Source organism: Crinia signifera, chromosome 19 (genome assembly GCF_055691185.1).
Source record: "Crinia signifera chromosome 19, ASM5569118v1, whole genome shotgun sequence".
Lineage (NCBI taxonomy): Eukaryota > Metazoa > Chordata > Amphibia > Anura > Myobatrachidae > Crinia > Crinia signifera.
Window position 1 is genome coordinate 11,020,357 of NC_139226.1, and position 26,489 is coordinate 11,046,845.

Sequence of the window (26,489 nt, forward strand, 5' to 3'; positions counted from 1 at the left end):
CACACACTCCCTGCTCCAGCTACCCCACTCTATGCCCCCCCCCCTGCTCCCCATCACACACTCCCTGCTCCAGCTACCCCACTCTATGCCCACCCTGCTCCCCATCACACACTCCCTGCTCCAGCTATCCCACTCTATGCCCCCCCCTGCTCCCCATCACACACTCCCTGCTCCAGCTACCCCACTCTATGCCCTCCCCATCACACACTCGCTGCTCCAGCTACCCCACTCTATGCCCCCCCTCCCCATCACACACTCGCTGCTCCAGCTACCCCACTCTATGCCCCCCCCGCTTCCCATCACACACTCCCAGCTCCAGCTACCCCACTCTATGCCCCCCGCTCCCCATCACACACTCCCTGCTCCAGCTACCACACTCTATGCCCCCCCTCCCCATCACACACTCCCTGCTCCAGCTACCCCTCTCTATGCCCCCCCCCCCTGCTCCCCATCACACACTCCCTGCTCCAGCTACCCCACTCTATGCCCCCCCCCCGCTTCCCATCACACACTCCCTGCTCCAGCTACCCCACTCTATGCCCCCCCCGCTCCCCATCACACACTCCCTGCTCCAGCTACCCCACTCTATGCCCCCCCTGCTCCCCATCACACACTCCCTGCTCCAGCTACCCCACTCTATCCCCCCCCTGCTCCCCATCACACACTCCCTGCTCCAGCTACCCCACTCTATGCCCCCCCCCTGCTCCCCATCACACACTCCCTGCTCCCCATCACACACTCCCTGCTCCAGCTACCCCACTCTATGCCCCCCCACCCTGCTCCCCATCACACACTCCCTGCTCCAGCTACCCCACTCTATGCCCCCCCCGCTCCCCATCACACACTCCCTGCTCCAGCTACCCCACTCTATGCCCCCCCCCTGCTCCCCATCACACACTCCCTGCTCCAGCTACCCCACTCTATGCCCCCCCTGCTCCCCATCACACACTCCCTGCTCCAGCTACCCCACTCTATGCCCCCCACCCTGCTCCCCATCACACACTCCCTGCTCCAGCTACCCCACTCTATCCCCCCCCCCCCTGGTCCCCATCACACACCCTGCTCCAGCTACCCATCTCTATGCCCCCCCCCCCCCTGCTCCCCATCACACACTCCCTGCTCCAGCTACCCCTCTCTATGCCCCCCCCCCCTGCTCCCCATCACACACTCCCTGCTCCAGCACTCTATGCCCCCCCCCCCGCTCCCCATTACACACTCCCTGCTCCAGCTACCCCACTCTATGCCCCCCCCTGCTCCCCATCACACACTCCCTGCTCCAGCTACCCCACTCTATGCCCCTCCCCCTGCTCCCCATCACACACTCCCTGCTCCAGCTACCCCTCTCTATGCCCCCCCCCCCTGCTCCCCATCACACACTCCCTGCTCCAGCACTCTATGCCCCCCCCGCTCCCCATTACACACTCCCTGCTCCAGCTACCCCACTCTATGCCCCCCCCTGCTCCCCATCACACACTCCCTGCTCCAGCTACCCCACTCTATGCCCCTCCCCCTGCTCCCCATCACACACTCCCTGCTCCAGCTACCCCTCTCTATGCCCCCCCCCCTGCTCCCCATCACACACTCCCTGCTCCAGCTACCCCACTATGCCCCCAATGCTCCCCATCACACACTCCCTGCTCCAGCTACCCCACTCTATGCCCCCCCCCCTGCTCCCCATCACACACTCCCTGCTCCAGCTACCCCACTCTATGCCCCCCCTGCTCCCCATCACACACTCCCTGCTCCAGCTATCCCACTCTATGCCCCCCCCTGCTCCCCATCACACACTCCCTGCTCCAGCTACCCCACTCTATGCCCTCCCCATCACACACTCGCTGCTCCAGCTACCCCACTCTATGCCCCCCCTCCCCATCACACACTCGCTGCTCCAGCTACCCCACTCTATGCCCCCCCCGCTTCCCATCACACACTCCCAGCTCCAGCTACCCCACTCTATGCCCCCCGCTCCCCATCACACACTCCCAGCTCCAGCTACCCCACTCTATGCCCCCCGCTCCCCATCACACACTCCCTGCTCCAGCTACCACACTCTATGCCCCCCCTCCCCATCACACACTCGCTGCTCCAGCTACCCCACTCTATGCCCCCCCCCGCTTCCCATCACACACTCCCTGCTCCAGCTACCCCACTCTATGCCCCCCCCGCTCCCCATCACACACTCCCTGCTCCAGCTACCCCACTCTATGCCCCCCCTGCTCCCCATCACACACTCCCTGCTCCAGCTACCCCACTCTATCCCCCCCCTGCTCCCCATCACACACTCCCTGCTCCAGCTACCCCACTCTATGCCCCCCCCCTGCTCCCCATCACACACTCCCTGCTCCCCATCACACACTCCCTGCTCCAGCTACCCCACTCTATGCCCCCCCACCCTGCTCCCCATCACACACTCCCTGCTCCAGCTACCCCACTCTATGCCCCCCCCGCTCCCCATCACACACTCCCTGCTCCAGCTACCCCACTCTATGCCCCCCCCCTGCTCCCCATCACACACTCCCTGCTCCAGCTACCCCACTCTATGCCCCCCCTGCTCCCCATCACACACTCCCTGCTCCAGCTACCCCACTCTATGCCCCCCACCCTGCTCCCCATCACACACTTCCTGCTCCAGCTACCCCACTCTATGCCTCCCCCCTGCTCCCCATCACACACTCCCTGCTCCAGCTAGCCCCCCACCCTGCTCCCCATCACACACTCCCTGATCCAGCTACCCCACTCTATGCCCCCCACCCTGCTCCCCATCACACACTCCCTGCTCCAGCTACCCCACTCTATGCCCCCACCCTGCTCCCCATCACACACTCCCTGCTCCAGCTACCCCACTCTATGCCCCCCACCCTGCTCCCCATCACACACTCCCTGCTCCAGCTACCCTACTCTATGCCCCCCCCTGCTCCCCATCACACACTCCCTGCTCCAGCTACCCCACTCTGTGCCCCCCCGCTCCCCATCACACACTCCCTGCTCCAGCTACCCCACTCTATGCTCCCCATCGCACACCTCCTGCTACCCCACCTTATGCCCCCCCCTGCTCCCCATCACACACCCCCTGTCTCAGCCACCCCACTCTATGCCCCCTACTCCAGCCACCCCACTCTATGCTCCCTGCTCCCCATCACACACCCTGCTCCTGCCACCCCACTTAATGCCCCCTGGTCCCCATCACACACCCTGCTCCAGCCACCCCAGTCTATACCTCCTGCTCCCCATCATACACCCCCTGCGCCCCTTCACATCCCCTTATCCAGCCACCCCACTCTATGCCCCCTGCTCCCCTTCACACACCCCCTGCTGGGACTCAGGAGAGGAGGCTTCTTACTGCAGTGCCGGGAGCTGCCTGGGGACGGATGGACAGTCGGGACACGCAGCACCCGACAGCGCCGCTTACACACACTGACATGAGCCTGTGCTGCTGCGGAAGGTTGGAAGATGCCTTCCACAGCAGCACCGGCTCATGTCAGTGTCTGTAAGCGTCAGGAGCTGCATGCCCTTACAGGCTGTCCCCAGGCATGTAAATTCCACTGATGAGCATTTAACCACACTAGGCAATGAGCAGGTTATCCCTTGGGACCAATCATTTTATCCCCACTGGGCAACGAGCATGCTGTCCCCACTGGGCAATGAGCATGCTGGCACCCAGCAAGAAACCCCTGGCAAAGACCATGTAACCCCTGGCAAAGAGCATGTAGGTAAGTGGCATAATATGTCATGGGCACTACGGCATGTGGTATTTTATGTAATGGCCGTTATGGCGCATGGCAGTGGCGTAATAATAGCACCACAGACCCCGAAGTGGTGGGGAGGCGCCAAGCAAGTGTGGGCGCCGGGGTCTGCGGGGCTATTGTTATGCTACCTCTACCTGCATTATCCTGCTGCGTCTGTATTCGGCCGGAAGTCGGGACTGCAGATCTACTAATCTGTGTCCCGGCGCTCCTCCTGGCTCCTTACGAGTGAAATGTCCATCACAAAATTCACCCCTCCCCCCCCCCCCCCCCCCAGACCTTAGAGCAGACAGGGGTTTTTTTTAAATGCTAGAGGAGGCAGCAGCGGTCTCCTCTAGCATCCTTACAAATGGTCTGCTGTAAGGGGGTGGCCATTTTGTGATGGACATTTGACATTTGACTCACAAGGAGCCAGGAGGAGCACCGGGATGCAGATTAGTAGCTCTGTGGTCCCGACTCCTGGCCAAATACAGACTTAGGGGGGGGTGGAGAACAAAAATGGAGCTACGCCACTGGTGCATGGCAAAATGGGTAGTGTGGCATAATATGTAATGGGCATCATGGCGTGGAACCTAATGTCTAATGGGCATTACGGTGTATGGCATAATGTGTAGTAGGTATTACGGTGTGTGACATAATATGTAGTAGCTATCCGTTCAGAAGTGATCCTTTCTGCGCTTGGGGTATCAACAATACACCCACCATCTATCCTTGCTCCACACAACTACTAGTGCTTGAGGGGGTGGGGTCCCCAGAAATATCAGTGTATGGGGCCCTAAGATTTCTGTTGCCAGCCCTGCCTATCACAGAAGTGTTATATGATCACCTATCACTGTTACTTCTGCTCTGTAACTTTCTGATTGGTGTATTCTAGCAATGGAAATGAATTTCTTCCAGTATGTCTGCTCCTTCCTGTGCCTGACAGGTAAGTGGATTTGGTTCTCTTTTATTTGCTTTTGGAACACTTCACTATCAGCACAATGAATAGGTGGTTATTGCAGAAATAATCACCACTGCATAAGTGTTCCCTAACTAAAGATGTCAATGGGGCAGACAATAGTTACCTACATTTTCTGTCTCCTCTCCTGGAGGTGGGGACTCATCACCCGCCCCAGTACAGAAAATACCACAATTAGCAGGTTTACCATTTTAACCCCCACCCCCTCATGGTAGAAATGGCATCATTTTAGCCCCTCCTCTGAAGAGCCGTGTATTGAGGTATTTGAACAGCAAAGTGGGGGAGATGCGGTGGGACCAAGGGAATGTGAGGGGGGGGGGGGGGGGTTGGTGGCATTCCGGGAGGTTAGGCAACAATGGGGCAGATTTTTCAAAAGGCTCTTTCACACCGCACAGTGACCTGGGTCAGACCTGTGATATTTGTGCAGTGTGAAAGGGGTATTACACAGGGGCTGTGGCTGACTAAGACCAGGTGAATTGCACGCTTGAAGTCCGCCAACCACAGAATGTGTGTAAGGGTGAGTACGTTAAGCCTGTCTTACCCATAGCAGCCAGCTTCTATCATTATTGCTATAGGGTTTCTGTTACCAGCATGTTACAAATGGACTTTTTTTTTTTTTTTTTTACCTTTTTCCTCTTACTGTATTTTGTCCAGTTCTGAGGTCACCATGGTACAAACATGGCTGTAGTATTTATGCAGGACCTTAAGCCTAGTCTTGCTGCTTCTGGCAGTTCAGGACTACTTTCCTGTTGTGAACACCCAGGTGACCAGCCACCTATGAGAGGGATATTATTTTGGGTTGGTTCCTTGCACTCAGTGTTGCATTACCAATAAAAGCTAAGGTGTTAAATACTTTTACCAACCAACAGGAGTCCTTACTCGGCCAGTGGCGAACTTGTATCTCCCATAGTGGACTGTTGCATTGAATTTTACATAAGGATTTCAACATTTGGGCCTGAAGGCCCTTTGGGACAGAGCTAGAATAATTGCCCCAAACTTAACTTCATTTTGCTGTAGGTAAGGGTAATCCAATTTGAGTGCGCTACCTCCCGACCTGCCTGGTAAGTGGTTCAGTTGAACTCTATGCCCTCCCAAATCAGTCAAAATTTTGGAGCAGCTAATGTCTGGTTGCAGGTCATTGGCAGCTTAAACCAGGCATGTCCAAACTGTGGCCCTCCAGCTGTTGTAAAACTACACATCCCAGCATGCCTTGCCATAGTTTTAGCATTTCCTAATGACAACAACAAGGGGGTGTCTCACATACAGCGCTCAGTGTATAACCATAAATAATAGAGATACCACCATTTATTGTTTCCTTTTTAAATGGAGATCTCAAATCAGCAGGCTTTTGGTGGACCTGAACCTGAAATGATATACACCCAATCTCACAAATTGTGTGAGAGGGTGAAATAGGAGGAAATATAGTGCAGATTATCCTTGATTTAAAAAAGGGTTTAATATACAATCCGCACTTACAACATAAAAGCTTTTTGACAGCATATAGTACAATCCACCAGGCAAAAACAGCTCACAGTCAGATGGAAGAAGGGTCTTACAACCAGGGGTCCAACGTCCAGTCCGGAACCAGAAAGAGGGATCCACCGATCAGCACCTTGAGATGACTTGTGTTCAGCCTTGGATGGGGATCTGCACCTTCTAACACTCAACGCGTTTCGAAGTATTCTTCATCAGGAGTGTAATTCTCTATGTGCCTGGAGGTATAAATATACCTGCCAGGCACATAGAGAATTACACTCCTGATGAAGAATACTTCGAAACGCGTTGAGTGTTATAAGGTGCAGATCCCCATCCAAGGCTGAACACAAGTCATCTCAAGGTGCTGATCGGTGGATCCCTCTTTCTGGTTCCGGACTGGACGTTGGACCCCTGGTTGTAAGACCCTTCTTCCATCTGACTGTGAGCTGTTTTTGCCTGGTGGATTGTACTATATGCTGTCAAAAAGCTTTTATGTTGTAAGTGCGGATTGTATATTAAACCCTTTTTTAAATCAAGGATAATCTGCACTATATTTCCTCCTATTTCACCCTCTCACACAATTTGTGAGATTGGGTGTATATCATTTCAGGTTCAGGTCCACCAAAAGCCTGCTGATTTGAGATCTCCATTTAAAAAGGAAACAATAAATGGTGGTATCTCTATTATTTATGGTTATACACTGAGCGCTGTATGTGAGACACCCCCTTGTTGTTGTCACTATATGTCCTTTTAAGTAGGTTCTGGATGTCCTACTTTAAGGTGTAATTCACATCTGCTGCACTGAGTTTTAATTGCGCACTATATGTTGGCACACTTGTTTTGTTTCAGCATTTCCTAATGGCAAAACTGGCAAGGCATGATGGGACTTGTAGTTTCACAACAGCTGGAGGGCCATAATTTTGAAATACCTGGCTTAAACTTATCCTAAAGGGTATGGGTCGTTAGATCGACATGCTTTGGGTCAACCACTGAAGGTTCACTTGCCTAAGGTCGACAGGGTTGGAAGGTTGATACAAGCAACTGGAAATCGGCACTCAAAAGGTCGACATGGACTCCGTTGGTGTACTGCTTGGCCCACTGTGCTCGCCATACTTCGGGTATGATTCTATTCTCCATCCGTGCCCTAGTGCCTTGATGACTAACCTTGACACTCCAGCTGTTGACCTAACATTCCAGAATGCTCTGCTTCAGTTTTGCTTATTGGCCATGCTAAATCTGGGATTTGTAGTTCTTGACACACCACCTGTTAGCCATCAAAGCCCTAGTGCATGCTTGTCCAAACTATGGCCCTCTAGCTATTTTGAAACTACAAGTCCCACCATGCCTTGCCACAGTTTTGCTGTTAGGGGATGCTAAAACTATGGCAATGCATGCTGGGATGTGTAGTTTCACAACAGCTGGAGGGCCATAGTTTGGAAATGCCTGCCCTAGCGGATAGTAGGGCATAAAATACTGTCTGTCGGATAAAAAAAAAAAATGGAAAAACCAATTTTGACCTTCCCATTGTCGACCTGAGCCATGTTGACCCAATGACCGCATCTCAATACTAAACACTATTTTGGATTGGCCATCTTTGGTATGACAAGCATGAACTTTAATGCAGTGTGTTCTACAGTATATACTTTGGAGAGAAGTAGGTCTTAAATGTGCATCTGTATGTAACTGAAAAGATAATGCCTTGGTTCATTTGTCCCATGGACACTGTATCGTATAAGTGCTACAGACCCATATGGCTGGACTTATTGGATTGGACAACCGCTGGTTTACAAGATCATGGTTTTAAGGATACCTTTTAATTATAGAAAGGGGAGATTAGTTGCTGGCTCAGTAATTGTATTACCTGTATTCAGAGAAATACTGAAAACATGACCTGTGGTGGTACTCCAAGATTGCAGTACAAAGCCACTTTAAACTTCATTATTAAGTGATTCTCAAACCTGAATGACCGGATTCTCACCATGGTGGGCCTGTCTTGGTTAGTAAACCCCAGTTTTTGGTGCCTGTAGAATGGCAAGTAGCAGTGTCTAACTCTCACCTGAAGCAATGGAGGATTATGGCAGAAACCAAAAATGTGACTGTCACTTTAAAAAGCGCAGTCCTGCTCAATAAATTAAGTGTCCATACTGATTAAGTCTCAAAAAGACGACATTTATTAAAAACATACATAAAATAATTCATATACAATATATATCAATTGTGCACAATGATCAAACAGACAAGACCTAAAACATACAACATATAGAAGATTGCGGCTTTTAAACAACAATATATGATGCTGTATATTTATCATAGAGTTCTATTAGAGGCAATGGGTTTTCTATAGTTACAGTCCTGCTTATGAGTTTCAAACCCTGTTGGATGATGCGCTTATTGGATAAATGAAATAAGGGTCAGTCTGTAAAACTTTTACCAGATCTGTAATCCGGAAATATTTACTGAGACCACCTACTGTAATTGGGTATTTGTAATCCAAAGACGTGCTGTGTAGCTAGTAAATGCGGGACCAGCACAATGGGGCTCACTCAAAAACTCGTTTCTCCGCCTTAAATTCTGCTCGGCGGCTTCCTCAGTCTGACTCACCTGAAGCAAGTCTCCCTTCTATACTCTACCAGAAGTGGCTATAGGTGCCCAATGCAGCTGCAAACAAAATATGGAATTTGCTAAATGTGCATGAGAACCTTACAAGAGAACTCTGCATTGGTCATTGCTTCTTATCTTAAAAAAAAATATACAGTAGATACTGAATGTATTATGTCTAATCTAAACATGGTATTTGTCTTATGTGAGGTGTTGTCAAACCTTAACCTCCTATCTTTTTATTCCTCTTCCACCCCTGCTGCACACAGGATCTCTATTCATGACCTCTCTGTCTGCACTACCTACTTTATCAGACTATTCACCAACAGAGTCTACAGTTCCGCCAAGCAGCTCTACCACTCCACCACCAATCTTCCTATCAACATTGCCTACTCTACCAGTCAGGAGCTCCACTGCTCAGCCCCCAGCCTCTACACGCATATCTACTTCACCAGCAGAAGCAACTCCACCACCCAGCAGCTCCACCATTCCACCACCAGTCTTCATATCGACAGAGCCTACTCTACCAGTCAGCAGCTCCACTGCTCAGCCCCCAGCCTCTACACCTATATCTACTGCACCAGAAGAACCAACTCTGCCACCCATCAGCTCCACCACTCCATTGCCAGCCTCCATACCACCACCAGCAGCTACACCTCCAACCCACAGCAACACAGCTGCACCTACAGTTTTTTTACCATCTACTCTAGCATCTACTAGCTACACTGTTACACCCCCAACTGCAAACTCTACAGATTCTACTTTGCCAAACAGCATCTATACCCCACCACCACCCGTTTCTATGCCAACAGCAGCTACAGGAAGCCTGGGAAATTCTATAAACCCAGAAGGTCTGTCTTCAAGTACAACCAGTTGTATTGTAAAGATTACCAATAATTCCGTCCAGTTTGATGTTCTCAAATTGCAACTGTTTCCTGGAGACTGCAGCTTGGTCTTGGCACAGCTATGCAATATTGGTACATCTACAGTAATCTATTCCGTAAGCATCAGGAACCAAGGATATGACCATGAAACAAGTCTCATATTGGAAAGCTACGAGAGTTTCTTTGTGATGCATATGACTGGTGAAGAGAACGCTGTATGGGTAAGACAAAATATCAGACTTTACAATTATTTGAGGTAGAACCTTTTACAGTTCTTGTGGCATTTTAGAGATCTAGCATTTTGTATTGCAATCCATGTTCGCATTAGGTCTCTAGCATAATATCCTAGATCTTAATTTCTTCTACGATCCCCATGGCAGCCATAACATTGGGATGTATCCCTTTCCCCATAGATTAGACAGGAGTTTTTTTCTCTAGGACCGCCCACCTTGGGTATAACAGCCTCCTCCTCCTTAGCCTCAGTGTCTTTTTTTCCTGTCTCCGTTAGAGAGGACAGAGTAGGAGTCAGTTATTTTCTAACAGGGCTACCTCTTATACCAGGTGGGAAGGAGAGCTTGCGAGGGGGACCAGATTTATCTATACCCCTATGCACAACACCCGTTTTTCATGCCCAGCCAAATACCTGTCAGACACCAGTCTGGGTGCAGGTGCTGTGGATAAGTTACGTTTTCCAGCTGGACACAATGGAGAATACAGGCGGCAGCAGGGCTGAGATGATACAGGCTGAAGGCGCAGTTGGAAACAGCGTGGTGAGCAAGCGGCAGTCCCAGCTGTAAGCCGCGACTGCACGCTGCGGGGATAGACACGGTAGGGCGGAAGTACGCACGGCGTCTACTTCCGCCCAGAGCAGCTCTAGTGCGCACAACAAAGGTGTCCCCGGAAACACGGCGGGGAATGTCTGTTCCGCTCGGCCATCCTGAAGACTGCTGGCGCAGTAATGAAGGAGTTAAGGCGCCATATTTAAACACAGCAGACAACGCTGTGCAGTGCACACGCTGGGCTGCAGAAACGATGGCTGAGATGGCAGTGCCTTCTTCCCCTAAGCTGGACAGTGCCCCTATGAGGTAAGCCCTTAGTGTTTTTGGGGCATTAGATTTCTTTTATTTCTAGCTACTTAGTGTATCCATTGTCTCTTATAGTGTGCCTACAGAAGTTATCCCTGTGCCAAAGAAAAGGCTTTCTAAAAAGAAATACATTGAATCTAACTGCATGTCATGTGATAAGGTGTTCTCTGCGTGTCAAAACAAGTCACTATGTGAAGAATGTGAGACAAGACATAAGGAGCCCATAAAAGAAGTGCCAAAAAAATCAGAGCATACGGAGATACTAAAAGAACTGATGGCTTGGATGAAACAAAACTTTGTGTCTAAGCATGAATTTGTCCAGTCAGACAGCTAAGAGGTCTAGGTCTCAAGCTGGGCTGAGCCAAGAGGAGGGTTCATCCGGCATGGAGGAACCAGATAAAAATTCCACTGATGAGTCAGGAGAAATAGAGGAGGATAGAACCTTTAACCTGGATGTAGTGGAGAACGTTCTAAAGAACATATACAAGGCAATGAACTACCAAGAGGCTACAGGTACCGCTACGGAAAAGGACCCGCTATTTGAGGATAGATCAAAGAAGGGGAGGTCCTTCCCAGTTAATAAGGTAGTGAGGGAAATAATTGCTAAGGAGTGGGTAAATGTTGACAAGAAACTCACCCTTAGTAATAGAGTGGATAAAATGTATCCATACAAGGATGAAGAATTCATGGCGTGGTGCAAGATCCCTAAGGTAGACGCGGCGGAGCTCACGTCAAGGTCTACAATACCGGTGGAAGACGCTGCGGCCTTCAAGGATTCCATGGATAAGAAAGTGGAAACCGCCTTAAGAAAGGTACACACGGCATCTTCAGGGGCACTCAGGTCATCAGTTGCTATTGCTTCAGTATCCCGTGCTCTGAGACTCTGGGCAGCAAACCTACATACGGATGTAGAAGATAAAATATCTAAAACATATATCTTACGCAGTTTAGAGATTATGCAAAAATCTATTGACTACCTGTGTGAAACGTCACTGGACTCGGTGGCATTTGCATCAAAATCCATGGCAGCCGGAATAACTGCAAGACGAGCACTGTGGCTAAAGCCTTGGAGTGCCGACGCAAATTCCAAAAACAAACTAACAGCATTACCCTTCGAGGGAAATTATTTATTTGGGTCTAAACTTGACGCCATGATACAGAAACTGTCTGGCGGAAAATCTGTCCGGCTGCCGCAGGATAGAAGGAATAGGTTTCCCTATCCGGGAACACCTAAACCGTCCTTTAAGGACGCAAGAAGCTACAGGCCTGGAAAGCCATACTATAGAAGAGGGAACCCTAATCTTTCCCGTCAGTACTTTCGCCAGCCTTACCGAGGAAAATTTCAGTCGGACAGAGGTGGAAGGCTATGACTATCCACTAAACATCAACATAGGTGCAAGACTATTGAATTTCCCAGAGGTCTGGAAAAGGACGATTGGGGACAGATGGGTCCTGAATATAATTCAGAGGGGCTATTCAATAGAGTTTGCATGTCACCCGAGACAAGACCGGTTTTTAAAATCCAGAACACCAATATCGAAGGAAGAAAGAAGAGAGTTGAAAATAAAGATAGAGCAACTCTTAGAAATAAACGCCATAGAGGAAATTCCCAGGCTACAACACAAGAGAGGCTTTTACTCAAACTTATTTCTAGTGAAGAAACCCAATGGAGAATACAGGACAATCCTGGATCTGAGGGATCTCAACCTGAATATAAAAAAGATAAAATTCAGGATGGAAAGCCTGTCATCCGTTCTAACTGGCATAAGGAAGGGAGCGTTCCTAGCGTCGATAGACCTAAAGGATGCCTACTATCACATCCCAGTAAACAGATACCACAGAAGGTTCCTCAGGTTCGAAGTGTCAAACAGGCATTTCCAGTTTACTTGCCTGCCCTTTGGGCTAAGAACATCTCCGAGGGTCTTCACGAAGGTTCTAGTAACCTTGATTGCAGAGCTAAGGAAACAGGGAGTCCTGATTTGGCCATACCTGGACGATCTGCTAATCGTAGGGGATTCGGAAGTAGAAGTCCTACAAGGTCTAGAGTTGACACTATCAACACTAAGGAGACACGGCTGGGTAGTAAACGAAACCAAGAGCCACCTTCTACCAAGTCAGATTATTCAGTTCCTGGGGGTCCTGATAGACACTGTGAATTGCTCTATCACCAGAGAGATGTATAAGAATCCAGGAGATGATAGAAAAGGTCCTGTATTCGAAGAAAGTGACCTTTTTGATGGCCGTACAATTGCTGGGCATGATGACGTCCTGCATAAAGATTATACCTTGGGCCCAGGCAAATATGAGAGGTCTACAAGGGTACCTGTTACCTCTGATCCGAAGAGGGTACAGGGACCATCAGCTTATCACACTGAACGAATCAGTAAAAAGATCCATACTGTGGTGGACAAGGAATCTGGAGAAAAGAAGGTCCAGCCTAGAGAGTCCAAGATATGCGGTAGTAACTACAGATGCCAGTCTAACTGGCTGGGGAGCACATATGAAGAATGCATCAGTGCAAGGAATATGGTCCCTAGAAGAAACAATGAATTCCTCGAACGTAAGAACTTCAAGCAGTCTGGGAAGCAGTAAGGCTACTGAAGAATTACATAGTGGGGAATCATGTCAGAATAATGTCGGACAACGTCACGGTGGTCTCACATATAAATCATCAGGGAGGCACCAGAAGCAGGAAACTGATGAGGATATTATGATATGGGCGGAGAAATACCTTCTCTCGATCTCGGCTATATACATACCAGGAAGAAGGAACGTAGTAGCAGATTTCCTGAGTCGAAAGCTACTAGATCCGGGAGAATGGGAACTGAACGAAGAGGTGTTCAGGGAGATTGTGCAGAGATTCGGACTCCCGGAAGTGGACCTGATGGCTACTTATGCCAACAAGAAGGTGAGGACATTCTGCTCAAGATATTATCATGCCCAAGCAGCAACATTGGATGCCTTCACGATCAGATGGCAATTCAAACTAGGGTACATATTCCCACCTTTTCCCCTTATAAACAAGGTGATAAAGAAGATACAAGAGGACAAGGCAGACCTAGTGGCAATCCTACCATACTGGCCACGGAGGGGCTGGTTCGCAAACGCCATGAGGTTATCAGTGCAGAAACCATGGGAGCTACCCAACAGACCGGACCTACTGACACAAGGCCCAGTACTACACTCAGAACCCGCGACATTATGTCTAAGGGCGTGGAGATTGAGCGGCAAATACTAAAGAAACATAATCTCTCTTCACATGTCACAGACATGATGTTGAAAGCCAGAAAAGATGTTTCTTCTCTAGCATACTACAGAACATGGATGAAATTCATTGAATGGGGGCAGTTCTCAGGTGACTATGGTAAGATTTCCACTGGAGAGGTGTTACAGTTCCTCTTTGATGGATTCCTCTTAGGGCTGGCAACGGCCACCATTAAAGCTCAGGTATCAGCTTTAAGCGTTCTGTTAGACAGACCATTGGCGGAAGAAAAGGTGGTAAAGAGGTTCAGCAGAGCCATGAAGAGTTAGACCCCCAATCAAGTCGATAGTAGCCCCTTGGGACTTGAACTTACTTCTTACAGTATTAGCCAAGCATCTATTCGAACCACTCATGGACATTCCGCTCAAACTGCTTAACTGGAAAGTGGTTTTTCTCGTAGCAGTCACCTCTGCGAGGAGAGTGAGTGAACTACAGGCGCTGTGGATCGGGGAACCCTATCTTATCGTGTTCCCGGACAGGGTGGTGCTGAGGACACACCCGCAGTTCTTACCTAAGGTAATCTCTAGATTTCACCTTAATCAGGAGATAACCCTTCCCGAGTTTTATCCAAATCCTCACCTCAGAGTGATGAGGAGGAAATGTGGCATAACTTGGACCTGGTGAGGGCCATATCCATATACTTGGAAAGAACCAAGACATTTAGAACCTCCAAACACTTATTTGTAATTCCTGAAGGAATAAAGAAGGGAGGAGCACCTGTGAAGCAAACTATCTCTAGGTGGATAAGAGAAATTATCTTATTCGCCTACAAGAAAGAGAACAAGGTGGCACCTCCGATCGTACAGGCACACTCGACTCGGGCAGTCTCCACATCATGGGCAAATAAGGCGAAGGCATCAGTTACAGAGATCTGTAAAGCGGCTACCTGGTCGTCAGTCCATACATTTTCTAACCATTATGCACTCAACGTATCTACTGCCCACTTTGGGAACCACGTGTTGCAAGGAGCTATGTCAGCGGGACTGACATCGCCATAAGTAAATATAATACAGCTATCCCTCCCGTGTGGTGTACTTGGGTATGTCCCAATGTTATGGCTGCCATGGGGATCGTAGAAGAAAGAGCCGAATTATACTCACCGATAATTCCTTTTTCTTCCTAGAGATCCCATGGCAGCCACTTGTTACCCTCCCGAGTTATAATTGTGTTTTTTCTCCAGGTTACGGAGACACTCAAAAGACACTGAGGCTAAGGAGGAGGAGGCTGTTATACCCAAGGTGGGCGGTCCTAGAGGAAAAAAACTCCTGTCTAATCTATGGGGAAAGGGATACATCCCAATGTTATGGCTGCCATGGGATCTCAAGAAAGAAAAAGGAATTATCGGTGAGTATAATTCGGCTCTTTTTTTATCTAGTTTAATTAAAATAAAAGGCAAGTCTGGGCACTATCTGAAAGAACGGCCATGAGAACTCTACGACATGGTGGTTAACTTGTTGGCATCTATTAAACTACTTGAAAGGACATTGATGTTGTACGTTGGAATACTGTGCTCTTGGATCAGAGATTCACAAACCTGGTCCTCAAGGCACCCTAAAGGTCTAGGGCAGTGGTAGCCAACCCTAGCCCTTGAGAGCTACCAACAGTTCACATTTTCCAGACAACCTAGCTGCTGCACTCATTAATCACTGACTCATTTTAAGATACACAGATGGAGCTAATTAGCTCACTTGTGATTCTGTGAGGAGACCTGCAAAACATGCACTGTTGGTAGCTCTTGAGGACTAGGGTTGGCTACCCCAGGTCTAGGGTCTAGGTTTTTAGTATATCTATGCTTGGCCGCAGTTGACTTAATTAGTACCTCGGACAATTTGATTTAATCAGCTGTGCTGATCCATGTATAAACTTAAAACCTGGAGCCCTATGGTGCCCTGAGTACCACATTTAGGAACTGCTGTCCTAGAATTCAAATGCTATGAGCATGTAAAGCAGGCATTCCCAACCACGGTCCTCAAGGCACACCAACAGTGCAGGTTTCAGTGATATCCAGGCTTTAGCACAGATGGCTTAATACGAATCCCTCAGATACTAATTAAGTCACCTGTGCTCAAGCCTGGATATCTACAAAACCTGCACTGTTGGTGTGCCCTGAGGACCATGTTTGGGAATGCCTGATGTAAAGTATTACTTGATCATAGTATCTGCTATTGTGGTATTTGCTCATTCTGCTTTGAGTCGACCATATATTTTTTTTAAAATCTATAGATCTATATGCTTTAGCTTTCCTGTCATTCTTCTGAACTGTTGAGAGCAGGTAAGGTCATTGTGGTGGAGTGTACAGACTTGGTAATGTAAACAGGCAGACGGCACTTCTAATGATTGGATGGGTCTTGTTTGAGGACTGCAATATATAAACCTCACTTTCATGTGATAGAAACTTCTTGGTGTGAAGTGGAAATAATTTTTATAGATACTTGTGCAGTTTGGGCCTTTTCCCATCCAATGGCGAGGCACAGAGCCAAGGAATCAGATGAACCATGTTCTTAACCTCCCGGTTCGATGCATGGTCCTGTACACATTGGATTAGAATGGAAGATTATCAGTACTGCACCAAGGATCCATTAGATCCTATAGTAGGGGATGGGTTAATGCGATCCCATTGCCCTCTCAATGGGGGGATTGGCTGCAACATCTCGCCTCAGAAGACTCAGTAGTGGATGGGGGGGCTTTATAAGACCTTGAAGAGCAAGATGTATCTGGTGCAATGCAAAATAACTCACGGTCTTGGTTAATGAGGCCAAGAAAAAGCTGGCTGTAACATAGTAGTATTTATTTATAACTAATTTGATGTCTTCCCTTCTCAGGTCAATGGGTTGCTGACAGACCTTCCTGCCTACCTGCTTCCTCAATCACTCAAAGTGAGCGGTAATGGCTCTCACTTGGTACTGGAGGCAGACTTTGGTCTGGTTATACAGTGGGATCAAGATGGCCTTCTAGAAATGTTGCTTCCTATTGCTTACCAAAGTGACCTTTGTGGAGGATTGTGTGCAACTGAGAATGAAACCATAAGAGATGTGGGGGCTTCCTATGAACTATACGAGCCCCCACACCAATGTCTTCTAGCAGCAACTGGTAATATGGTCTGTAGCATGGCTAAAACGAAAAGGTTCAACAGCTGCAGCCTGTTCTTGGGTGACGATAGCCCATTTGAGGCCTGTCACAGTAAAGTCAACCCCGATGATTACTTTGCCTCATGCCAGAGTCTTCTGTGTGGCAGCATAGAAGATGCCAGTCTGATCTGCAAAGATCTTGAAGATTATGCGGTTCTGTGTCAATCACTTGGCGTGTCCATAAAGCCTTGGCGAAATGCAACCTTCTGCCGTAAGTTAAATGACATGGTCCTTTCTCAAGATATCTTGCAGTAGGTACCATTAGACTTAATGGCTAAAGATTAAATTTCAAAGTGTATCCCAGAGGTTCACAAATGTGGTCCTCAAGGCACCAAACAGTCCAGGATTTGGGTATATCCATGCTTGGCCACAAGTGACTGCTGACTGGTTTTTCCCAGACTCTCATTGCAGTTTAATGGAATAAAGTTACGGTAATATGGTCTCATAGGGCGTATTATTTGATTTGGCCAGATCCAAAAATGATAGAGGGTAAAGTGGCAGCTAACAAAATGATCTGGCCTCTCCACCCTCCTGTTGGAAATAATTGAACTCTAATTGAGTCTAGTTGTGTGTTTTTTTTTGGGTGGATGCTTTTCTTTTTGTTTGGGGATAGGTGAGTGAGGACACATCGCAAGGCATGTTGCTTGTAGTTTATTCTTCTCTGATTTATTTCCAGCATTCCCGTGTCCTTCAGGAGGGGAGTACGAACTTTGCCTAGAACCTTGTAGTGACTGTACGGCAGACAACTGTTCTGGGGCTTGTATGGAAGGCTGTCGCTGCATGGATGGACAAATGTGGAATGGAAGCGACTGTGTCTCTAGGGAGATGTGCAAGAATTATGGACAGGAAAGCCAGGTACGTAGCCTCCACGCCTTGGTTTGCACTATGACATGATTGAGTGTGGTATATTGGTAAACCATATCTAGGTTGACCCTGGAAAAGGTAGACCTCAGTTCTCTTTTTGGTGTCACTGACATCTGAGCATGTTGAACCCCAATTAGTACACTGTCCCCTCTCATGGACTGCTAAGCTATTGAACAGGTGGCTCACATTCACAATCCATGTCCATGTGGATGGTATAGTGTGAAAGGTCAAAATAGACCATGCCAAAAAATCTCATATTGACCATAGCCATGTTGACCTTTTTCGCGTGTGATGATCTTTTTGACCATGGAAATTATATAGCTTTGACCTAGACCCTTGATTAACCTTGACACTCTAACTGTTGAATTACACATCCCAACATACTCTGCATCAGATTTAGCATGTCCATATAGCATGCTGCGATGTGTAGTTCAACAGCTGGAGTGTCAAGGATGGCCATCAACGACCTAGACCCTGTCAATCAGCATACTGTTCCAGATTGAGCACCTTTCCCATAATGTAATCCTGGTTTCTATCTTCAAACACAGACAAGCACCCCTGTCCCAATCAGGCCAAAATACATCAGCTGTGACCCGAACGAGGAATCCCAGCAAAATTGCTGCCTCTGTACTGTGGGTGGTTCAAACATCACAGCATTTGACTCAGGAAGTGGTGCGTATGACCTACTGAGGAAGTGTGACCAGTCTATGCCAGAGTGGCTGAGGATTGTCATTCACCTAAATCCACCTCTGTCAGCCAGACTCCTCGTATTCTATGAGCGAAGCTTTATCACCATAAATTCTGTCCTTGATGTTTGGGTGAGTGGGTATATCTTCTTTTTTTTTTTTGGGTGGGGGGGGGGCAGCAAATAACTCAGATGATGGACATTTTCTACTTAAAAACAGTATGTATGTGGACAGTGATTGCTGAATTACTCCTTATACAGATTCTGAGCATAATCTGAGGAATATGAGCCTTTTTCTTCTCTAATATTATTTATTCAGTTTATTATATAGGATTTTCAGAGGGGGGTTTCCAGAGGGGCGGAGCAAAGCCGGGTCAGTTAAAGTATTCTAGATAGACCAAATGTATATAAATAATAATTAATATATATATATATATAGTGGAGTGGGCTTATTATTCATAATTTTCTGGTGGGATGACAGCTTGCAGTTCCCGGAAATAGATTTCCTCTACCTCCCCATGGCAGCTGTACTATGGGTTTTCCCCCTCATTGGGTAGATCTGGAAAGGAAAAAAAGACACAACACTGCCCCTATATAAGGACCGCCCCTACTGAGGCTCAGTGTCTTTTTTTTCCTTTCCAGGTAGAGGAGGCTTACCCTGAGACTGCTGCAGCCTTCCCCACTGCCTAGTGCAGATAGGGGTTTTAGGCAATTAGAGGTTACCCGCTACCTAGTGTAGTAGGGACACCTGTCTGGCAATACCCCTCTGCCTAGCACAGTATGGGGCTATGGAGCATAAAAGAAAACAAACCTCGCAGCGTGGTCACAACAGGAGCGCGGAGGTACATGGGGTGTCCGGCATCAGCTCCCAGGCTTCACCCACAGTCCTGTCGGATCTCCCCCCCCCCCCCCCCTCCGGCGGGGACATGAGGAGGAAGCCGGCTACAGCATCAGCGGCTAAAGGAGACGTCAGACGCGGCATCTGACGTCATCGCGCAGGTCTCAGACTGGCGCGCGCGCGCCTGAGGCGCGGGGAAATGGCGTCTGATGTCATCAGGGGGCGCGCGCAATCTCTGACAAGCAGAGCAGACGCCAGGACTTAAAATGGCGCCGCAGCTAAGCAGAAACGCTGCTGAGATCCTAAGCCAGACGGATATCGGGTAAGACTCCGCTGTGCAGCGCTGCTGCTGGAGTACATTTGCTTTATTACTCTACCCTTTACATGTCTAACTAGCATATTGTTATGACAGTGACTCCGCAAGCATGGAGGATGATAAGAAGCAGCAAACAAAATCAGGGTAAGCCAGAGGAAATTATTAGGAAAGATTCATAGTGTATTCCAGCTCAAAAGCAAGGTTATTATTCCTTGCAGGTCAGAATCAAGTAAAGACAAGCTGGAAGTAAAACAGAAACACAAAAAGTTGCATGTGGCTAAATGCTCTGCATGTGATGCACCTCTGCCAGACAAATGGAAAAGTGCTGTATGTGAGAATTGCAAAAAAGCCCCCATAATGAGGCCGGACCAAATGGCGGACCTGGTCGCCATGCTAAAAACTTCCTTAGCTGATACCTTTGTTACAAAGGAAGATATGAAGAAGGGGTCAAAGAGGCCTAGGGACCCACCATCTGAGGACTCTGATCCAGGGGAAGGTCCTGCCACTGACTTGAGGAGGTGGAAGATGGGGAAGTAACCCAGGAGAAAATGGAGCTGGACTTCAATCCAGATCTCCTCAACAACCTTCTCATCCTGATAAATAAATCACTCAGCATTGAGGACCCACAAGAGGAAGGGAAGTTGCAGGACCTCCTCTTTAAGGATAAAAAGAAAAAACCAAAAGCATTTACTTTATCAAAGCCACTTCAGGATATAGTAGAGGAAGAGTGGGCTAACCCAGATAAAAAAATAGCCGTACCTCTCAGAGTCAATAAAATGTACCCATTCGACACAGACCAGGTGAAGTGGGAGGTGGCCCCAAAAGTCGACTCTGCCATTGCCAGACTGTCAAGAAAAACGACTTTGCCCTTAGAAGACTCCAATGTATTTAAGGATGCAAGGGAAAGAAAGATGGAGATGAGCCTGCGTAAGCAGCATATTAGGTCCGGTGCCTCCATCAAAGCTTCCTCGGCAATAGCGGTGACTTCGAGAGTACTAAGGTCCTGGTGCCAGGACTTAGAGTCCGACTTATTGGATGGAGTAAGAAGGTCAGAACTCCTTAAGATAATTCAGAACGTGCAAGTTGCCGTTGAGTTCATCTGCGATGCATCACTGGATGCGGTCAGATTGGCGGCCAGAACAAATGCGAGCACCGCGGTTACCAGGAGAGCATTGTGGCTGAAGCCTTGGTCGGTGGACGCACAATCTAAAAATAAGCTGGTATCCCTCCCGTTCCAGGGGGATTACCTGTTTGGGAAGAACCTGGATGAGATCATATCAAAAACACGGGGGGGGGAAGTCAGTATGGCTTCCCCAGGACAGGGGCTTTAAGAAAATGCCTAATAGATCTCAAAAGTTTCAATCCCAAGACTTCAAGGAGGCGAGGACGTACAGGAGGCCCTGGTCTGGGGGAAGAAGTTCCTTTCGTTGCCAAAGAGGCAGAGACGGAAGGTTTGGATATAACAGACAAACACAATGACGCCAAGGAGAAGGTCTGAAGGAGTTTCATTCAACCTGGGGCCGATCTACAAGCGACAAATGGGTGACGGAGGTCGTATCGTCAGTATACAAAATAGAATTTGTACGAGATCCTGGGGTATGGCTGGAAGATTCACCTATACCAAAAAACAAAGAAGAAAGATTGGCGTTGAGACAAAGTCTACAAAATATGATATCACAAGGCGTTGTGGTGCCGGTCCCCAAAGGGCAAGAAATGACAGGATGGCAATCAAGATTCTTCGTAGTCAAGAAACAATCAGGAGGGTTCAGGACCATACTGGACCTGAGGAGGCTAAACTTATATGTGACAGCCAGGAAATTCAGGATGGAGTCTCTCAGGACGATACTCCCAGACATAAAAAGAAACTCCTTTCTGACTACAATAGACCTCAAAGATGCCTACCTACACATACCAATCTATTCAGAACACCAAAAATTCTTAAGGTTTCGAATCTCAGGCATAACCTATCAGTTCACGGCGCTGCCGTTCGGCTTGTCAACATCGCCAAGGACGTTCACAAAGGTCCTGATAGTTCTTGTGGCAAAACTCAGGGAGGAAGGCATCACAGTCTGGGCCTACCTGGACGACTTGCTTGTAATGGCGCGGTCAAAGGAGCAAGCCTTAAGGGACACACACAGGGTAATGGAGTTCCTCCAAGAACACGGATGGATTATAAATCTAGAGAAAAGTCAGCTCCAACCCACAACAGCAGTAAAATACCTAGGAGTCATCATAGACTCAAGGACAATGAAAGCGATGTTGACAAGGGAAAGAATAATGAAGATAAGACAAGAAATAAGCTACTTCTTACCAAGGAGGGCAGTCAGGTCAGCAGACTGCCTAAGATTACTGGGTCTTCTGTCAGCGGCATCGGACACCATAAAATGGGCAAGGTTTCATACCAGAAGCATGCAGAACTGCTTTCTGTCTCAATGGGACGGAGACAGCAAGAAGACAACCCAAAAGATCCTCTTATCAAAAAGAGCCAAACAAGACCTGCTCTGGTGGGTGATGAAAGGAAGATTAGGACAGGGAAAGTCCTTCACCACAGGGGAACAGGTGCTGGTGACAACCGATGCCAGCATGTCAGGCTGGGGGGCAGTATGCCAAGGAGCAGCAGCCCAAGGAGAATGGACAAAACAAGGACTGCTTCACTCAAATATCAGGGAAATGAATGCAGTGAAGGAGGCGTGTCGGCATTTTCAATCCCACCTATACCAAAGAGATGTAGTAATCAGAACAGACAACCTGGTGGTAGTGGCATACCTGAACAAGCAGGGAGGCACGAGAAGCAAATCCATGATGACAGCAGCAGCACAGGTACTGAACTGGGCAGAAGCTTGGACAGAGAGTCTCTCAGCAGTATTCATTGCGGGGCAAGAAAACTGGTACGTGGACGCCCTAAGCAGGAGCCCGATAAAATCAGGGGAGTGGGAATTATCCCAAGAAGTGTTCGGAGAGATAGTACAGATGTGGGGCAATCCGAGGACAGACCTGATGGCAACCAGAGACAACAGGAAGGTGAAGAAGTTCATCTCCAGACACTGGGAAAAGGAGTCCTGGGGGACAGACGCGCTAACGTGTCAATGGGAACAAGGTCTGATGTATGCCTTTCTGCCATTCCCGGTCATCTCCAGGTTGCTAAACAAAATACAGAGGGAAAAGGCGACGGTGATAATCGTCGTACCCACATGGCCAAGAAGAGCCTGGTTCCAGAAACTGGTCAGGATGGCAGTAGCAGGGCCCTGGAGGCTGCCAGATCGGGAGGACCTGCTGGGGCAGGGAAAATATGCGCAACAACAGCCAAGGAACTGGAACCTAGCGGCATGGTTGCTGAAATCAGAACTCTGGTGAGTAAAGGCTTCTCTTCGAAAGTAGAAAGAACTCTTCTGAGGGCCAGGAAAAGCTCAACCTCAGGTACATATTACAGGATTTGGAAAACATATACAATTCTGCAAGACGCAGGGGAAAAGTCATAAAGCCATACCTACGGTGCTAGACTTCCTGCAATCAGGCTTGGACAAAAAACTGTCAGTCAGTACGTTAAAAGTACAAGTATCTGCTCTTGGGGCTATACTAGACAGGAAAATAGCAGAGGATAAATATGTACAAAGGTTCATACAAGCATCCAAGAGGATAAGACCAGAGTTTCGCAACCCTACTACGCCATGGGACCTTAATCTGGTGCTGAACGCCCTAACAGAGAGCCCTTTCAAACCGCTTGAGGAGGTACCAGTCAAGTGGCTAACAACTAAGGTGGCATTCCTGGTGGCCGTAACATCCACAAGGAGAGTGTCAGAACTGCAAGCCCTCTGGGCAGAAGAGCCATTCCTGAATTTCTACGAAAATAAGGTCGTCCTAAGGACAAACCCTAACTTCCTCCCCAAAGTAGTGACTTCCTTCCACATCAACCAGGAAATAGTACTACCGTCGTTCTGTGCGAAACCAGCGAATGAAAAAGAGCAAAAGCTCCATAAACTCGATGTGAAAAGAGCGTTAATGATCTACTTACAAAGAGTGAAAGATTGGAGAAAGACAAAAAGGCTCTTTGTGGTGACTGAGGGCAAGAACAAGGGCCTAGGGGCCTCAAAAACAACCATCGCGAGATGGATTAAGACATGCATAGCTGAGGCATACAGGAGGAACAATAGGGAAGTTCCCCAGAGCTTGAAAGCCCACTCCACTAGAGCAGTGGGATCTTCCTGGGCCAGGAAAGGGGCAGCATCCCTTGAAGAACTATGCAAAGCAGCCTGTTGGGCCTCAGCACATACCTTTTCTAGACATTACAGCTTGGATGTTGAATCCTCCAGTGACGCAAAACTGGGCAGGAAGATACTTAGCGCAGTAATCTAAGGATTACACTGACTCACCTTTTAAAAAAAGGGAAGGACATTTAATTTCAAAGCAGCCTTATATGTAGGTGATGACAACCTGCATCATAAAGGTAATATTACTTCTATTGGTCCCTCCCAAAAAAAATTCTTTCTTTATACTGCTCTGGTATTACCCATAGTACAGCTGCCATGGGGAGGTAGAGGAAAGTACGGATTCTTACCGTTAATACGCTTTCCTCTACTCCACCATGGCAGCATTATTCCCTCCCTTGGGATATATGAAGCAATATAAGTGTTATGTTATGTTATGTAAATATGTATAATTGCTGATAATCAAGACACTGAGCCTCAGTAGGGGCGGTCCTTATATAGGGGCAGTGTTGTGTCTTTTTTTTCCTTTCCAGATCTACCTAATGAGGGGGAAAACCCATAGTACAGCTGCCATGGTGGAGTAGAGGAAAGCGTATTAACGGTAAGAATCCGTACTTTCTTAGATTTTAATGGAATTAAAAACTAGAGGATCCCACCTACCAAATGGTACTGGGGACTAGGGGATCAGAGTTCAGGAGGCAGAGCAATCTGCCAACGAGTATATAAAACTACATACCAGGGGTGTGGAGCTGGAGCAGTAACCAGCTGCTGGAAGGCTGATATCTCTGGTTCTAGGCAGAGTAGAGACAAGCTCCTAGTGTCCATCAAAGGGGGAGAGTCCCAGCTTTTGGAATATACCCTCAGAAAAACTCTAAGTCAGACAGAACCTGAAATATCTGACTGGGAAAAGCAATCAACAGGCTTGGATGGGGACCACTGCTTTTGAAGTCAGATATCTCCGGTTCTCAAGGGCCGATTTTTTAAATTCTTGTACCTATGGAAAGAGGGGACCCTCAGTTTTCAGTCTTGTGCCCTTAGACTCCTGGGGGGGATTCTGGGTACTCAGAATCCCCCCCCTGCATGCGCTAATGAAGTCTATTACAAATTATGCTCCATAAGTGCTGCTTACCTACATGCTTGTTGCCAGGAGTTCCATGTTCGTTGCCGTGTGGGATTACATGGTCATTGCCATGTGGGAATTACAGAGACTCTGCATGAGCTTAGACATGAACTGGGTTCCCTGGTCAAATAACATTTCCTTTGGGAACCCCGCCCTGGAGAAAATGGATATGAGCGCATTCGCCACTTTGTCTGCGCGGATTGAGGAGAGCGCTACAGCTTCTGTGTATCCACAGTGAGGATATATTGTTTCCCTGAGCTGCTGGGTATAGCTAGGGGCCCCACAAGATCTACACTAACCCGTTCAAATGGTTCTGAGATAAGTGGTAAAGAAGTCCTGGTTAGTCTCCCTGGGGCACTTGGATCCATGTTTCTCTGCATAGTAAACGTTCAGTACTGTCCTTGCCTAATTTATTGGTGGCTTGCACTTAAATGTTGGCTAAGGTGCCTGCATGGCTCTTGATTGGTTACACCATACCCTATTAAGGTTGCTAATAGCACAACCAAGATGTTAAAGTTGGGTGATAATATGGCTTCCTCAAGCTGTAGCAAACTGCTTAACTCTATGCTCATCAACCATCACATTTCCGACGCTTGCCGTATTCAGTGCTGCTGGGAGAACCTTTTCTTCCCACTTCCTAACTCTATACATGGATGATCTAGTGATATTTTCTGAAATGCCTAATTTTGTTGGCTTTTATCTTGATCTAAAATATACTATGTTGTGGATAGTTATTCATCTTTTTACATTTTAATTTATTTTGTACTCTTCCACCAGGTAAATGGTTTCATGGTAGATCTACCTCTTACTTTGGCTCCAGACCTGTTCATTTCCAGATGGATGGATGTAGTGTCCATTGGCCAGCCAGGAAAGATAGACCTTGCATTTAGCTCCTTCGGAGAACTTACAATTGAGGTGGCTAAGTGTTTCTCTGTAGAATATTGTGGAGCCTGTACTTCCAGGAACATCTCGGCTTACACTGTGTACCCATGGAGAGCAGAGGACTTGTCCAACTGGTAACTGGGTCACTTGTTGGCTGCGACACTACATGGTATTTTATGCTTTGCAATGATTTCATCTACCATTATGCTACTAATGTGACCAAGTGTTGGTGTTTGTGCACCACATCTGTGGTTTCCTAAAGAATAAAATACTTTATGCAAATTCCTGTGTTCATTACACTCTGAATAAAATACCACATTTCACACAACTTTGCAATTTGGGTTTCCAAATGCAGTCCACAAGTTCCTCTTCTGGGGAACATTGGAGCAAATGCTCTGGGGAAGAAATTGGTTACACCATTTTTTCTTTTTATACACTAAATACT

The 26,489-nt window shown here is 47.9% G+C and overlaps 1 protein-coding gene across 4 annotated transcripts; it reads left to right on the plus strand.

Annotated features, from left to right (window-relative positions):
* The first annotated feature begins 4,583 nt into the window (after positions 1-4,583).
* LOC146042103 (alpha-tectorin-like) lies at positions 4,584-26,328 on the plus strand. Of its 4 annotated transcripts, XM_083162020.1 has the most exons (7): positions 4,584-4,668; positions 9,045-9,136; positions 9,563-9,880; positions 16,829-17,345; positions 17,811-17,989; positions 18,547-18,816; positions 25,940-26,328. In XM_083162020.1, the coding sequence occupies exons 1-7, from the start codon at positions 4,620-4,622 to the stop codon at positions 26,180-26,182; spliced, it is 1,668 nt and encodes a 555-aa protein (XP_083018146.1). In that variant the 5' UTR covers positions 4,584-4,619; the 3' UTR covers positions 26,183-26,328. The 4 variants fall into 4 exon arrangements, with proteins under 4 accessions (XP_083018146.1, XP_083018143.1, XP_083018144.1 ...); XM_083162017.1 differs by having other exon boundaries at positions 9,045-9,880; XM_083162018.1 differs by having other exon boundaries at positions 9,045-9,880; positions 17,829-17,989.
* Positions 26,329-26,489: the final 161 nt, after the last annotated feature.

Coding starts and splice junctions, on each gene's coding strand:
- LOC146042103 (XM_083162017.1), top strand. CDS start 4,620: ATGGAAATGAATTTCTTCCAGTATGTCTGCTCCTTCCTGTGCCTGACA. Junction 17,990..18,546: donor ATTATGGACAGGAAAGCCAG/GTACGTAGCCTC, acceptor CTTCAAACACAG/ACAAGCACCCCTGTCCCAAT. Junction 18,817..25,939: donor ATTCTGTCCTTGATGTTTGG/GTGAGTGGGTAT, acceptor CTCTTCCACCAG/GTAAATGGTTTCATGGTAGA.